General features: G+C 34.3%; 1 protein-coding gene across 2 annotated transcripts in view; it reads left to right on the top strand.

The window, feature by feature from the left end:
- Positions 1-1,226: 1,226 nt before the first annotated feature.
- Positions 1,227-17,738, top strand: part of LOC149807598 (uncharacterized) — a 37,279-nt gene continuing 20,767 nt past the window's right edge. Inside the window, exons 1-3 of one of the 2 annotated variants that reach the window (XM_089942923.1) lie at positions 1,227-1,481; positions 7,686-7,724; positions 8,266-8,316. In XM_089942923.1, the coding sequence (XP_089799049.1) occupies positions 8,278-8,316 (39 nt within the window). In that variant the 5' untranslated portion in view covers positions 1,227-1,481; positions 7,686-7,724; positions 8,266-8,277. The remainder of the gene's footprint in view (positions 1,482-7,685; positions 7,725-8,265; positions 8,317-17,738) is intronic. The other variant, XM_089942916.1, reaches the window with a different exon arrangement.

The raw sequence follows: 17,738 nt of genomic DNA, 5'->3' as shown, positions 1-17,738 counted from the left end.
CACAGAATCGTAACACTACGAATTCAGAGTACATTCATAAACAATCTACAGTGAGCTAATTCGTTTTTAGACCCTTTCATAAAACAGCATAAGGAAATAACATGTATTTGGTGTCGCATTCTGCTTCATAGATGGCCCTTGAACTTTTCTGCTCATTTCCGTTAAAATCGCAGATAAAACAGATAGTACATTTTACCATCTAGTGGCCGTTTAGCAGCAGCATAGCATATTCATGCATGTAGATTCTTCTCGAATTTTAAACATTATCACCTCTCAGTGTTATGTCCATGGGTATTGGAAATCTTGCACTCGCTTCAATGCGATATGCCCCAAAGATGTGCGACTAGATTGCTAAAGTTGTAAATTTCATATTTGACAACTGCAACTGACGTTGCTACCGTATATCGGATTATGCGTCAATGTATTCAGGTATCGTGTATACTAGTGATTCAAATGTTCTTCCCAACCATGAAATCTGGGCCTTCGCCCCAAGTTCATGATATAATTATTATTGGGTATTTTAAGTACACTGCCAGTTTGTTCGACCACTTTGAAAATATTTCCCCTTGCAAAAACAAGACAAAATTGAAGAAAGAGATAAAAATGGACAAAATCATTTTTGCTTATAGCTACAGTGCTCTGTTAAAACTATGCAGATAACCCCCCCCCCCCGAAAAAAAAAAGCAACAACAAACAATATAATGTCAGTCCATGCACATTTTGCTTGAATTTCGGTACGGTCATGGTCGTACCGGTTTTACCGCTCGCGTCGCCCTTGCAAATACATATGTACATACAGCTAGAACTATCACTAAAACATTAATATTGGAATTGGAATTGATAGTATTGCAGCTGTTATTGCTGCTGCTGATTGTGATCGATTTATTAAACAATGAGTCTGTAACATGATGAAACAGAAATGACAGAAATGAACGGCCTAAATAGGGTCAAATGTTTTGGCCACATTAATAAAGAGCTCCTAATCAATAATGTATGACTAAAAGCTGTGATATCATCACATATACAACATATGATTATCACTTAAATTGCAGAGAGGCACATTTATGTGTTTGTTTTGATCGCGATCTGTTGGATCTGTTTGATTTGATATCTGATGAGCAGCGACTAAATGTTGCTGGATCTTATCCTTGAAAATTTCCACTAAATCTCTCATCTCTATAACAACCATTAACGACAGTGATTTGATATGGACTGGACTCAAAACGCGCGACCGATCGATAATATCGACAGATGGCGCCTCAGAATGCCTGTATCTGGTCATTCGTTTTGTCGTTTAATTACAGAGAGCTGTTAGGATCGGCATGACAGTGCAGAATGAATTGTTTCAGTTGTAACTGCCTATTTTTCCCACGAAGATGACTACAATCACAGAGCTGCAAGGGTTGCCTGTGGTTGTATATCTTACCGTTTATGACTGAATCTTTGTGACAACATATTCAACAGGTGCCCGTTCCCTTAAGGTAGGTTGAAAATGTTTGCATGAACATGAGACAGGAACAGAAAGGCACGAAGTAAGGAAGTATATATTAGAGCAGAGACATGTGAGATGGAGACAGACAGACAGACAGAAATGTAATCAACTCACGTTCTAGTTTGATAAACTTGTGTAACGTATTTGCATCTTATGATAGGCAAGGATGGCAGCATTTACCATGTATTTTCATATAAATCGTATTGTATAATATATTGGTGGTACAAAGTAACATCAAGACATTAAATACAGCTATGAATCTACATTACTGATTTTAACATAGAACAATAGGAATTATATAAATATGTAAATATGTCGTCAAACATTAGTGTTGAATGAGAAAACCCGCATCATAAAATCACATAGATATGCATGCGATTTCATTGTATCATATTTACTTTACATTCCACTAAACTGTACTTCGAAATCGTTAAGACTGCATCATACATGCAATCGGTGGCATACTTCCCATTCATTGTTTCGCGCCATGAGCAAACCTTAGCGGTAATCGGAAGTATCTGAGTATTTCATACTTCGATTCCGTTGCTGCAGTATTCACACGATTACCACCATGTGTACATGTGGTATCGATAGCATAAGAATTCTTCAAGGTCGATTGTTAGAAAAGTGAATGAAAAGTGTACGGTTTAATATCACACCCTCACATTCAACTCTCCATACATATGTGTTGAATGTTTTGATCGTCTGTTTCCAGCGCTTACGACAAATATTTTCTGATAGAAATTTCTGGTTAGTTTAAAAGTGCGCGCTGAACGTACGGGGCATCTAAGGCGCTCGCCGTTACAAACCACTCAAAACTCTAAAACTTCTAATGTCCCCAGTGTTTTCCAAAACCGATGACTTCCGTTTAAGCATTATGGGATTGCAGACTACATGCAAGATTTACTTACCTCCAGAACTGAAGATTTGACAGCGAAAGTGGTCAATGTGCAAAATTCAAGCACCACCGAAACAGAAGATTTCGTAACGGAACTGTTCCAATGAGCATGATCAACTTTACATTCTGCAAAAGCACGTAATCACACGCTTATTAAGAATACTAGACTGACATATGCAAGTCATTGCAGCAAACAGCAAGGTAAATGAATAAGTGTTTGGAACTATTTTGTTTGGGCTTATTTCATACACATATATCCGTCAAGCTGGTCGGCGCATTGATAATATCCAAAACTGGTATGCAAATTGTCAGATAGTAGAAACGCTTACTGTGCGGTAATGGTGCAGAATAACTGATCTCTCATGTGTGTGTGTGTGTGCATGTGTGTGTGACAGTGAGAGAGATAGAGAGATAGAGAGAGAGAGAGAGAGAGAGAGATGTTTGGATTTTTAACGTAGCTTTAACAATATTTCAGTCATATCGTTACGATGTCTGCAGCGCGGCAGTTTATAGTGATGTCTATCACTGGGCCATCATGCCTCAGATATGTAGCAAGATGACCCACCCAGTCACATTATCCTGACACCAGGCCGACCAGTCATAGCACTAACCTCTTAATGCTGAGCGCCAATCGAGGCATCTGTTAGTACCATTTTTGCAAGTCTTTGGTATGACTCTGCCGGGGTTCGAATCCTAGATCTTCCGCATCCGAGGCGGACGCTCTAACCACTAGGCCACCGGAGTGGTCCCTCCCATCTCTATCAGTGTGAGCTCGAAACGTAGCCCGACCAGCTTGTCATTATCCTCCTGTGATTCAGTGGTTCTTTCACGGTCTTCCTCAGCCAAATATACTGGCCGCCATATACAGCTTTTTATGTGCTGAAAAAAGGAAATGAACCACAGAAAACAAAACCGGTTTTAACATTAAAGAGACGTTAAGAGTCCAACATTTTTATTTTTTTATTTAGTGGACTCAGCATACAATTATAAGAGTCTATTCAGCATTTTAAGGATTGATGATGAAGAGGATTTCTAGAACCAATGTATATTTGTATAATGAATGTTTTTCGTATCAGTGATATAACTTTGTGCCGACATATATCTCTTTTGTGTAAGTGTGTGTGTAAGATTAAATCGATCTTACGTTATAAGATGCACGGCCAACCATAAAGAGAACGAGATGTGGATAAACAAATTGATGTATCCATATATTAATAACTCTTTAATAATTTTTTTGTCTACTGTTCATAAACCAAAAAGAGCTAATGTGACGGACTTCCCTCGTTTAGCACAACTGTTTGTTATCGCCTACTTCTATTAAACAACTGGGATGACTGTCATGAGGCATTCGGTCTAACGGTACTCGTATCGCTGCCTTTGAAACGGCTTTCTGACAAACTCTACACGATGAAGAGGGTCACATTTTTTAAATTTTGCAAATGGAACGCGATCAAGTGTTTGATCCAATAACATGCAAGGGGATCTCTAGTCCAGCATTTGGTCCTCCCTCACGCTACTCTGCTTTACAACTCCGCCGGTACATCCCAGTGTCACGTAAAACCGTCACATCTTGACCGTTGGCAGTCCCTTTGGCTGCCTTTACCCTCGTCTCTGGAAAAGACAGGTGATGATTAACTGTATTACAGCAAGATCTATCCGCCAATGCATTTTCATCAAAGACTTGTATACTATGCCACTTTATCCTTTTCTAAATGGTCAGGCAATAAACTTTTTATGACTATAAACTTTGGACCACCCTCAACCTTCATTAACTAACATTTCAACGACTTTACGTTTTGGAATGAAATACAGCCTATTCCCTGCATATATAGCAATGCCTATCGCTTCAAATTACCACTCTTGTTTCCGCCGTCAGTTTTTAGTTTTGGTGTTCATGGTCTTTAGACTGCCTACCGTCTTTATTGTCCTTAGAAACTATATTTTAGGGACCAACCTCCCAGGATGTTGCGAAGTAATCATAGCATATATATTGTTAAAGACTTTTTCCCTTAATAACAAATATAATTATTTCCACATATAATGAAACATTGGATTCGTACAAAAACATCAGTCAATCCTTCAAACGTTCTGTCAGATTCCACACATTCCACCCATCGTTAAAAATAGTTCCCCAACCTACTCACGAACTAGGTAAACGTTTATCCTTCTCTCTGGTTAACTGTATCTGAACTTCTTAGCAAACCCTTGCACAGTCAACCTGAATCTTTTCCAAAGAGCGTTTTGAAATCTTTGTATAATCCAACGCATCGCTTGCAGGAAAACGAGAATATACATCTAACGCTTTACAGTTAAGTTGGGCGCTAACGTAAAGCGGTCAGTGAATCATTTCCGCCGAGCAGTGACATTCCTTTCGAACGTTTTGAGGTATACTTTAGTGTTATTTATTTCCCTCACCAATGGGGGTAATTTAGGGCCCTTTTTTCCTAAGATGGAATCAAGTTACAAACCTTCCTTAGCTATTAAATGACTTCATTGTGCGTATGTGTTTTTTATACGCATTCCTGTCATCGATTTTTCGATTTTATTTTGTTGTCTTTCTCTGACTTTGCCTGTTTCTCTAGAACAACTCTTTCTGATTTTCTTCACTTCACATTTCTATGTATTTCCTCCCATTCCCTCGTATCCTTATCAGCCTGCCGCTATTGCTTTGATGTGTAACATTTTAACTCCCTCTTTAATTTAATTTTTATTTCATTTGACACCTCTTCTCCTTTTCTAACTCTCCCTGTTCATTCTCTCAGACAATTTAAACGGTGTTCCTTTTCCCGCGCCACCTCCTTCATAAAATATGTCCTAAGGGCCTCCACCTAATGCGTAAACTGTTTCACCATCTTTATGAGCTCTTTGACCAACGTCATGATAAAACCCACTAATAAAATCATCTCAATATAACATGAAAACATGTAATTGTATAAAGTCAATGCAATGTAATTATATCTTTCTTTTGGTGGAAAAACCTGTGTATATATAAAATCGTATGAACGAGTGGCTATTATAGCGATAAGCAAGCTATCAATTTACGCGAGATAAAACGACTAAACTACTCTGCTTGTCCGAAAGGTCACCCTAACAATCTGAAACTCTTATGTCAACATTTAGTATCGAGCTCAGAACATACATAATACACTAATTCCCCTGCCAATCGAATCCAGCTGCTGACACCATCGCCACAAGGAGAGAGAGAGAGAGAGTTAGTTTTGGATCAATGAAGATACAAAGAACATATCTGAAAATAACGCACTGACTTACAATGTATATATGTTTGGAAGTGAATTCAGACTATCTTGATCATGTATATATGAATGGAAAGGAATTCAGACTATCTTGATCATGTATATATGCATGGAAATAAATTCAGACTATCTTGATCATGTATATATGTATGGACATGAATTCAGACTATCTTGATCATGTATATATGAATGGAAAGGAATTCAGACTATCTTGATCATGTATATATGTATGGAAACGAATTCAATCTATCTTGATCATGTATATATGTATGGACATGAATTCAGGCTATCTTAATCATGTATATATGCATGGACATGAATTCAGACTATCTTGATATGTATATATGAATGGAAATGAATTCAGACTATCTTGATCGTGTATATATGAATGGAAATGAATTCAGACTATCTTGATAATGTATATATGAATGGAAATAAATTCAGACTATCTTGATAATGTATATATGAATGGAAATGAATTCAGACTATCTTGATAATGTATATATGAATGGAAATGAATTCAGACTATCTTGATCATGTATATATGCATGGAAATAAATTCAGACTATCTTGATAATGTATATATGAATGGAAATGAATTCAGACTATCTTGATCATGTATATATGTATGGAAATGAATTCAGAATATCTTGATAATGTATATATGTATGGAAACGAATTCAGTCTATCTTGATCATGTATATATGTATGGACATGAATTCAGGCTATTTTAATCATGTATATATGTATGAACATGAATTCGGACTATATTAATATGTATATATGTATGGAAATGAATTCAGGCTATCTTGATCATGTATATATGTATGGAAATGAATTCAGACTATCTTGATAATGTATATATGTATGGAAACGAATTCAGTCTATCTTGATCATGTATATATGTATGGAAATGAATTCAGACTATTTTAATCATGTATATATGTATATATGAATTCAGACTATATTGATATGTATATATGTATGGAAATGAATTCAGGCTATCTTGATCATGTATATATGTATGGAAACGAATTCAATCTATCATGATCATGTATATATGTATGAAAATGAATTCAGACTATCTTGATATTGTATATATGTATGGGAATGAATTCAGACTATCTTGATAATGTATATATGTATGGACATGAATTCAGGCTATCTTAATCATGTATATATGTATGGAAATGAATTCAGACTATCTTGATAATGTATATATGTATGGAAACGAATTCAATCTATCTTGATCATGTATATATGTATGGAAATGAATTCAGACTATCTTGATCATGTATATATGTATGGAAATGAATTCAGACTATCTTGATAATGTATATATGTATAGAAACGAATTCAATCTATCTTGATCATGTATATATGTATGGAAATGAATTCAGACTATCTTGATAATGTATATATGTATGAAAATGAATTCAGACTATCTTGATCATGTATATATGTATGGAAATGAATTCAGACTATCTTGATCATGTATATATGTATGGAAATGAATTCAGACTATCATGTGCAACAATGACACCGCATAGCACAACAATCAAATTTGGATCGAGCATGTAATTTTAGGCTTAACAAATAATCTCTACAAATAGTCTACGCGTGCAATAAATACTGCTGTTTCGATGACATGTTAATTCCAAATAAAATATTGAATTGTTCTCCTCACGTTGCCTAGTTACCTATACACATTAGCTTGTGCACATAATAGACCGGGCTAATATTATTCTGTTAACATAACATATATGAAAGTGTTCTGTTCGTGTTTACAGATATGGAACTGTTATGTTCATTTAATTAAATTGTGAGTTTATTGTTTACTATCATCTCACATAATGAAATTAAAAGAATTCAATCACTTTGATTAATCAGGATATTGCAATAATTTATTTACCGAAAGCTTGTATCGTGCAATTATATCGACTGATTTTGTTATATGGTTAAACTACCTGCATGTATTATTGTACATAATACATTTTATTATCAGGTCATGCCAGAAAAATAGTTTTGTTTTCTAATTCAGGAAAGACCTAGCTTGTCCACAGATGTATTTAACGAGAAGGTAATAGCATACTCCTCTTAAGACACCAATCTCTCCAACACACAGAGGAAAAATTACCCTTTTTGTTGTCGATCTTGAATTTCACTTTTTTGAAGTAAGAAAACCGATCAATAAACATGATCTGGGAAATCGTAGGTGATATTCAGTTGATGAAGATCGCATGTTTCAAATCCGGTATGACCCTATAGATTAGCTACCACAGCTAATGACGTGATGGACGGTTTGAACGTTTTCAGGAAACGGGCATGTTCCAAACACATGATTGATTTTCATTTTATAATGGATCCCAGAGATATCTATAGCATATGCCCTCTATCAAATACACGTGAATGAACAAATTATTTTAAATTTGCTCACATTTCTCGAAGAAACAAACGTTTACTCGTTCTTTTTGTATTAAGCTAAATATATAGAAATAACCAACTCTGATAAATTATTCATATCAAAGTTTCATTTTCGGAACTCTTTACATCTATTACATATTGACTGTAGGCCATGACTCTATTACAATCGTATTAACAAGTGTTCTTCATATTTTCAGCCTTTCAATTTGATGTGGCCAGTTTCTGGCAAAGACCAAGAGTTACCAATGGTAAGTATTTGTCAATTTCCTTCTCATTCTTCTCTCGTTAATATTATTATTATTATTATTATTATTATGATGATGATGATGATGATGATGATGATGATGATGATGCCTTTTGTTGGTATTTGCTTGTATTTTTCTGACAATGAGCCGCTCCCCATTAGATCTCAAAAACCTTCCGTTATATTCTTGTCATTGTTACCGCTCCGGTGGCCTAGTGGTTAGAGCGTCCGCCTCGGATGCGGGAGGTCATGGGTTCGATCCCCGGCCGAGTCATACCAAAAACTTACAAAACAGGTACTAACAGCTGCCTCGCTTGGCACTCAGCATTAAGAGGTTAGTGTAAGGACTGGTCGGACTGGTGTCAGAATAATGTGACTGGGTGGGACCTCAAGCTACATGTCTACGGCATGATTCCCCAGTGCTAGACATTACTATAAACTGCCACACTGCATACATCGTAGCAATATGACTGAAAATTTTTTAAAAGTTACGTTAAAATTTTAATCACAAACACACATTCACACTTGTCATTGTCAAGTTACTGGTACTGTAATGCTGGATCCAACATTATTCCTTGCTTCGTCAACATGTTCCCGAAAATATTCATTATATTTCATCATGCTTTCGACAATATTGGTAGAATATGTTGAGTTACTGCCCACAGAATCAGTTTACTTGGCCATATGATCTTTCATACCAATGATCTCAGGTCTATCTGGAAGTTGAAGTCCTACAGTTTTTGTCCGCGTGTGTGTATGTGTGTGTTTGTGTGTATGTGTGTGTCCATCAACTTGCTGTCTTGGACCACATTTTCTGCTTTTCGATAAGTAAAGTACCATTTGTTTGCAGACATCACATTTATAGTTCATGAATAAAGTTATTTTATTGTGCTTGTTTTTTATACTCACACTGAGCTTTGCTGCAATATGGTCAGATCATTTTGCTGTTGGTGGGCATCAAGTTTTAAAGGGCAGATGTTATGAACCAGACACCAAGCAATCGTTAGAGGCACTGATTTTCCTTTCCCAAATGACGCTGCCTGATATTAGATATGCATTCATTCCGGCGTTCTCATGGGAGGAGGGTATTGTGGGGAGTGGAAAGGAATTCCATTACTGTTTATGTAAGATGTTGAAAAAATGTTGTTTTCTGTTACGAAATATTTTGTGTGCTTCCCTTCAAATGTGAATGGAGTATATTGTGTTATCCTTGTTCACAGCTTAGGTACGTTTTACGTTTAGGTTAGTTTATCACACTGTGATACTTGCAGAGTTGTACAACGTTTTATGTGGATGTGTTTTGGTGAGAAAAACTACACCTTATTAGAATGAGGTTTCCGTGACCTATATATCACGCGACATTTCAGGCCTCAGTGACTTTACGTAAGTCTATTCTTAGGCCTCGGTTTCACTGGCAATAATGGCTGCGAAGTCACACAGCTTTGTTTGTGCATTGACCTGCTTAAGAACACTCTACCACGAAAAATAGGTTACATAATTCGATTTCGATAAAAACATTTGCAATCCGTAGTGACTGATTGTACACTTTTGTCATCCTTCATTACCCTAGTATTAAAACAACAGAAACACAGCCTCTAGACATTGACTAATAAGTTTCACTGTCTGAATTCAGTTTAGCACCTAGAAAAAAGAATTTGACGAAAATGAAAGCTATTACTTGTGGCTTTTTCCTAACTTCCGTTACCGTGGAGACATAAATTATATCGAATGTTTTCCGTCTCTTCAAATCCTGTACACAAACAGAATACCCGATAACTGCCAAAATAATGAATAGGAAAATATTAAAATAATAACAGCTTTATTATTCATCAATTCGTAATTCAAGAAAAATGATAAAACCGATATTTGCCTTAGCCTCATACGTTGCAAATATTGCTATAAATAAATAAACCAATATAAACATGCATTGACCTCGCCAAAAGACAGCATCATGTAATATCAACATATTGACATCACTCGAATTTCGCTAAATAGCCTGATTTATTCGGTAAAATATTTATACTCCTTATAGTGTTCCTTTGCGTTAATTGCTGTTAACAATCCTAAATTCAATAGTTTTATTAACACTATTTTTTTGTGTTTCGTAAATGGAACATTTCTCTGCTGTTTAACTGTTCAAGATCTCAAAGAAAAAGCAATAAACGCAATTAGATGTCAGGGATTTTGTTTGTTTGTACATTAAACTAACAACCAAAGCATTTTTAATATTCACCAAAACAGAATCTTGCCACGGGTTCATTGAAAGCAAGCCGTATTAGCAACCGGAAGTAAGATGTCAATGATCGGCTTTCCTGTCCATCATTTTGAAATCCAGATCGTTTTTTTTGGGTGGCTTTTTATTGTAAGAAAATACAAAACAACACAATAATTGCATTTGAAACGAGAAATATTGCAAACATATGAATATAATTATGATATGAAAATTTTCAGAGGTTTCATTAATAAAAATTGTATGAAAATAGATCAATACGGCATCGAGAAATTCTACAAAGACATAATACAAGATAAGTGGAACGTAATACCAATAAACACTTCAGATAAATAGCCTGACACGATAAGATCAAAGGCATACACTATTCTTTCTATTTAGCCGTTTTGATATGTATGTGTTGTGACAGTGGCAGATGGATCAAATTATGTACAGTGAATTCAGCAATTTGTAAAAATTAAGAATAGAATCATTAGAAAAGTAGTTCGAGCTAATAATAAAAGAGTCACAAAATGTTCGTTCTGTTGAGCCGTTTTGTTATGTTCTATGATAGTAACAGATTTATCAAATTATGCATTGTCAAATTACACGAATGATTATTACTTAACAGAAGAATCAGGGCAATAGAAGAAGACTTAATAGTGTTTGGTTTCATGCATTGAATAATATACCTTGATTATACTCCTAATAATTTTTGTCTCTTTTTATATTGATCTTAGATAGAAAATGTGCCATATATTTCTATCGCATTTTCTATCAGGTTTGTTTTGACTTTTTTAACTTGTAAAATGCGCTCGAAAACTGAATGAATTGCAAAAATATTATTGTTGTTGCAGCTTCGTTTTACAACATAAAAACGAAATGTAAATTAATCAAACTGCAGAAAATGAAAACTGACACGATTTAGAACAATAGCAACTTCTCTGTAACTCGTCACTTCTGTATGACTTTGTCTGCATTATAAACTACCAACCGTATATGCATGACACAAAGTTTTGTCAACAACAGCTCCAGAAAATAGTATGGTAAATAGACAAAAATATGCGCCAAAAAATCGATAGTAGGATAAAGAAAGAAAATATACACAAGTCACAATTTTATAAGGTTAAAAGCCAGTAGCAATTGTGAATTCTTTGGTCCACTGAGAGAAACCTAGCAACACAACAAGTTTTATAATTTCTATTTAAAATGTTTTTTATGCTGGTCCAATCTGAAATCACAAATTTTGTTTAACAACCTTTTGTATGAAACGATAAAATCGATGTTGGATGAAACGACGAAATCGACGCTGACAAATCAAGGTAAACCTCCATGAGCGTTTTGAGTAGAACGATGTAAGGGAAAAATATTTTAATCAGTGGGTACAATGCATCATTGACAAAACTCGGTGCTTAATCCTATTTTAACTCATCAGTTACCCCCATCAAAATCTGAAATCCTTGTTGTTGATTTGTCTAGAGAAAGATAAACATTTTCTGATACCTACTATTTACTGTGGCAGCAATAATCTATGTATGTATTGCTTGGTATACCTTAATATATATTCTTTATTTATTTCATTTGTTGGTTCATTAACGTTTTTCTGGTCTTTTAAAAACTTTTTTCTCAACAATTTTTCGATCAAACAATGTATTTGCTGCTTTTTCGCTTCTATCTTATCCTCGATTTTTTCTTGTTACTCGATTGATTGCTTAAAGAGCATCACCTAATACTTCAAATGCATGCTTATTAAAATAATCTCGATATTCCGTCGTTGGCTAGGTTTGTATTTGTGTATTTGTGTTCCATCATCAACATAGTGTACTCCAGTCATTCTTTTTATTCTACGATGCGAAACAAATTATTGTTATTTGATACGCCAGCTAAGACATTCTCACAGAGACGCTTAGCTATATTTGAAGTTTCAATTTCATTAATTATTCTAATTGCGTTACATTCGATATATTTAAATACATGCATGGCTTAAATGAACCTTCTCCAGTGTTATAAGATTGTTGGCCTCCACTCGATGGTGGTGTTTTAGTCTAAATGTTGCAATCTTATGTACATGGAACTCAGGAACTGTATTCATACCAGAAACAGTACTTGTACTTGATTGAAACCTCTTCTGTAAAATTTGTTTTTACTTCTCTTTTCTGTGTAGCTAATGTTTTCATACCTGTACGGCCAAGGAATACGATACTCTTTCATGGTTTTGTAGCAAATGGTGTTTGGAACAGCAACATTTGTACAAGCTTTTCGTATGTTTCTGTCTTTGTCAAGCTCTGAGAATACCTTAAGCACTAATGCCAATGATTGAGTAATGACATTTTTAATAGAGAGATACCAGAACAACACATACTTTAAAACTAATGACAGTCGTAGTGATTTAGTAATGACACATTTTTAATAGAGAGATACCAGACCAACACATACTTTAACAACAGATGCATCTATTATGTGTGACATTCGCACTTAATTATTTTAAAGATGTGATTTGTTTAAATTAATTCGTTTACCCGAAGGTAATATATTTTAGCTATCAACCCCGAAACGCGTATAATCAGCGCACGATATTGCCACTTTCTCCATTTTGATGCGAATACATACAATGACCGTACGGTGTAAGCAACCTTATGTGTTAATATATGTTTCCTTGATTAAATAGTCAGTTGCTGTACACATCGAATATTAGATTTTCTTTAACTGCTCATTTCTTGATATATTTTCAGACTTTCTTAACTTCATGATTAGTTTTGAATTAATGCAGTTTTGACCTTAAACCTGCAAACTCCTTTTACTGGTGTATCGTTTAGTTCAACCTTGAATAAACCAACAACGTTATGTTCATTTGTCGTATACCAAAGATGTTGCCTGCCCTTGCGATGATCACCTGTATCATAAAACTGTTTTCGCTCACATCAGTATAAAAAACTGTTAGTTTCAACACCTTTAAAAAGTGAACGAGTACCGTTTAGAAGTAATCTGATAATTGTATTTGTTTTTTAGTTAGCTCTAGTAGAACTCGATATGTCTTTCTGCAATCAAATATATATTTTTAATTTGTACAATTTTTTTTCAGAATTGTTTATTTTGTGTTTTGTTTAATAGGATGTTATTTATTTATATGAAAGAGTCATTCAAAATCGTTTGAAGCTTTATGCTTCAATGAAGTATCGACCTAGGTATATGTCTTAGGCTAATGTTGCTGGATGAAACGAATAAGCCAGTGTATTTGGCCAATTGTAGCCTCAACTGCTAATACAATTTTAGACTTCAATTATGTACAGAAGTGTGATTAATATATTTTACAATGTGCTAAATAATTTAGGCACAGTTCGTTTTAGTGTCTTCTGTTCGTTTCTGAAATGTTTGATACAGACATTGCAGAACTTTCGAAAAATGTCACACATTGTCTGGATCTTTCTCGTAACGTAGCAGTCGTGAAGAGCACTTAATTTGTTGAATTGGAAATGTTGCGTAATGTTCCCATTGTGCCTTGTCTTTTAATAGTTTGTTTCTTGGTTGAATCAAAATTATTTGCTTTTGTTTCTTAACTAAAGGCCATATGATTTGCAATCATTGAATTCAGATCGTTGTGTACTAGCTTGATATAACGTTTGAATACAAAAAGCTCCTCTGTTAACAGTTCGTTCACAAGATTTGCAAATTACTTTCATGAAATATGCAATATCCTGAGGGAATATATTTTATACTCTCCAACATATTTTATACTATTCAACATATTTTATACTCTTCAACATATTTTATACTCTCCAACATCCATCTTTGCTATTGTTCATCCTTCCAATTTTAGGATGATTCCAGATCGCAAGTGAAACGTTTGAGATGATGCTAATAATATTTCATCTTAATGACTGAACTATCATCTTACGTAATGTGAAACGTATTTGCTACTTTGTTCTATAACATGTTTGTCTATTCTTTTCTATTCATAGTAGTGTTCAAAATATATCTTGCTTTTATATCCTTTTTTTGTTTGTGTTTATCTCTTGGAATTAATTCCAGCTGAGATAAATCTTTATATCTGCCTAATGAAATTTGTCCAAAGAATCAAGACACCAACGTCGTGATCCCTTTCCTTCTCTCTAATCGGACTAACATGCTTATGTCCTAAATGCTTTTGGACTTTGTACTCTGTAGGCTTGCGTGCGTTTAGAATCAACTCGAGTGCGTAAACATATCATGGCTTGTCAGTATTGGTAACGTAATGGATGTTTTGTTTTTTTGTTATTCACACAGTCAGGTAACCGCATTAGAGATATCGTTTGATGGGTCTTACTGTCAACAAGCAATACATTTAGCCACGAATTTGTTAAAACTCATTTGGCTCAACCAGATATATTTTCGTTTTCGAATTCAGTTGGTAGCTGATGAAACAGCATTCAATCTATTGTTTGTTTTCTCTTTATTCACAATGTCTCTAAAAGGATCCGTGTATAAGAAGAGTTTAGCTTTACCTTTTTTCTTCTCTAAACCTGACTCCGTAAATATTCGTTTTTTAATTTAGTTTTGAGAACTAGCCGCACCTTTACAAAATTAAATGTTTAAATCGTTTGCTTAGTGATTGTCTTTGCATGTGGCCATGTCTGTTAGAAATAATTACAGAGATTATGATCGTTTCCACTTCTAAATGAGTATTATTAAAAGTTTTTCTCAGTAGCTGCTTTATCCTTAATCTGTATCCTTAATCTGTATTCTTAATCTGTATCCTTAATCTGTATCCTTAATCTGTATTCTTAATCTGTATCCTTAATCTGTATCCTTAATCTGTATCCTAAATTTGTAACCTTAATCTGTATCCTTACTATCTAACCTTAATCTGTATCCTTAATCTGTATCCTTCATCTGTATCCTTAATCTCTAACCTTAATCTGTATCCTTAATATCTAACCTTAATCTGTATCCTTAATCTGTAACCTTAATCTGTATCCTTAATCTGTATACTTAATATCTAACCTTAATATGTATCCTTAATCTGTATCCTTAATCTCTAACCTTAATCTGTATCCTTAATCTGTAACCTTAATCTGTATCCTTAATCTGTATCCTTAATCTGTAACCTTAATCTGTATCCTTAATCTGTAACCTTAATATGTATCCTTAATCTGTGTCCTTAATATCTAACCTTAATCTGTTCCCTAATCTGTATCCTTAATCTGTATCCTTAATATGTAACCTTAATCTTGTATCCTTAATCTCTATCTTTAATCTGTATCCTTAATATCTAACCTTAATCTGTATCCTTAATCTGTATCCTTAATCTGTATTATTAATCTGTATTCACTTTCATCACTGGATATATTGAGCAGCACATTTCAACATTCTCAATTCCTCCTTCTCTCCCTCGTTGATTCAGATTCTCTTCAATTTGTCTCCTTCTCGGGAACTTCTGTTACCTTTTTAGCCTTTAATATTGAACTCTACTAATTATTCTGTCACATTTACGCTATCTTTTATTCAGTCTTGGAATGGAAATTCTTAGTTTCCATCATTTTTCATCTTTGGTACTTACATAGATCCTTTGTATTTACATATTGAACATTTCTTCATTATATTTACGTCATAAATCTTCATTGTTTCAAAGACTGTCAGATGGAATCTTAACTTTAAATGGTTATAAAGAAAATATGCATATATTTATTCTGAGTTTTCCACATTTTTCAAATCTGGAATGTTGATCTCTTATAAAATGTGTCCAGTGTTTCACATTCATATTTAAATTTTTGATTATATTCTTGTCTCGAAATTTAAAATAAAAATGGCAAACTCTCTTTCGGGTTTTTTTCAACAATCATTGCTTTTTTCGAACTCGACTTTATTCATTACATGTCATGCACAGAATACTTAACCTTTTACTGTAGCTTATCTTGATAGAAATAAAAACCAGCATCCTCAACCATCTTCATTTATAAATTCATTGTACGGAAAGTCTTTGGATGTTTATTTCTTACACTAATTATTCTTGCAGAGGTACTTCGTAATTTGTGCTATCTAGCAAACAAATGTTACACACTGATTCATTTTTTTTTTAATACAAGCTATTTCATGCTATTATTATTTATTAACAGAAGTAACACTACACGAAATTAGAATGTTACTTAATCTACTTTTATATGGTAATCAGTTTCTATATGTGACATTTATCATTTGATATTTCATTCTAATGTAATAAAAATGCCTGACAAAGCTCTTCTTGCCCTCAGACATCTAGGGATAAGTGGAGTGTAACTATGTCGTGTTAAAGGCAATTATCTCAACACTCTAGGGATATGTGGAGTGTAACTACGTCGTGTTAAAGGCAATTATCCCAACACTCTAGAAGAGTTCAGAGCGTTGAGAGCAGTAAAGACATAACCATACATTGCAGCAAGTGGCTATAAGCAGCCAGAGAAGCAAAAGGAACGAATTCAACAGCTTGAGGAACAAAATGTCGTTGAGGACAGTTTGCTAAAGCGGTAAGAAAATTCCCATCGACGACGTGTATAATTTAATTTTGTTTCAGTTTAAACGTTTTAACATACAGATAGATGTCTTATCCAGAAAGAAAAAATTATCAGAATGAAGCATTGAGTTCTTGTGTCTTGTGTTAGGGAAGATACCTGCCAAAAAGGATATACTAAAGAAGAAATTATACAAATGAGGAAAAATGCATTATGAAAAGAAGAGGAAGGTTTTTGAATCGATATAGTGACCATGTTTTCTTATTATTTTATAGCATGACGTTTAGCTCACTCCAAACAGGTAGCGGTAAGTTGTTGTACTACTTCGGCGTCCGCGTCTGCGCAGATGAAATAAAATACATATGAGCGCTATCACTAACACCCATTCTTTCTTTCTAGTTTAGGGTAAGGAGATACATTTTAATGCGTAAAACGCAATCATTAAAAATGTAGGTCACTGTCATCTATTTTTCACACTTCACTGACTTTAGTTAAAAATGTCGCTGAGACCTACATTTAAGATTTACTGACGTATGTTATGTTTTATCGTGTAGCTCATGGTTAAATAAAGATTCCTTTGCACACAGTATACGTACTGTTACACCAAGATTTTTGAAACTTGGTGATGGGGTGCATCTTCTTGAGTAATACAACCTAGTCACAAAAGTAGATCACTTTGATTCATATTTCAGGCTTCGCTAACTTGGAGTCAGTCTCCAGCACTGTTCATGCTAGAATTGTCAAACGTAGTTG

The sequence above is a fragment of the Sinohyriopsis cumingii genome, chromosome 1 (assembly GCF_028554795.1).
Source record: "Sinohyriopsis cumingii isolate HCF-2022 chromosome 1, ASM2855479v2, whole genome shotgun sequence".
NCBI classification, from domain to species: domain Eukaryota; kingdom Metazoa; phylum Mollusca; class Bivalvia; order Unionida; family Unionidae; genus Sinohyriopsis; species Sinohyriopsis cumingii.
The sequence above is the reverse complement of the archived record's forward strand: the minus strand, read 5'-3'. Positions and strand labels throughout refer to the sequence as shown.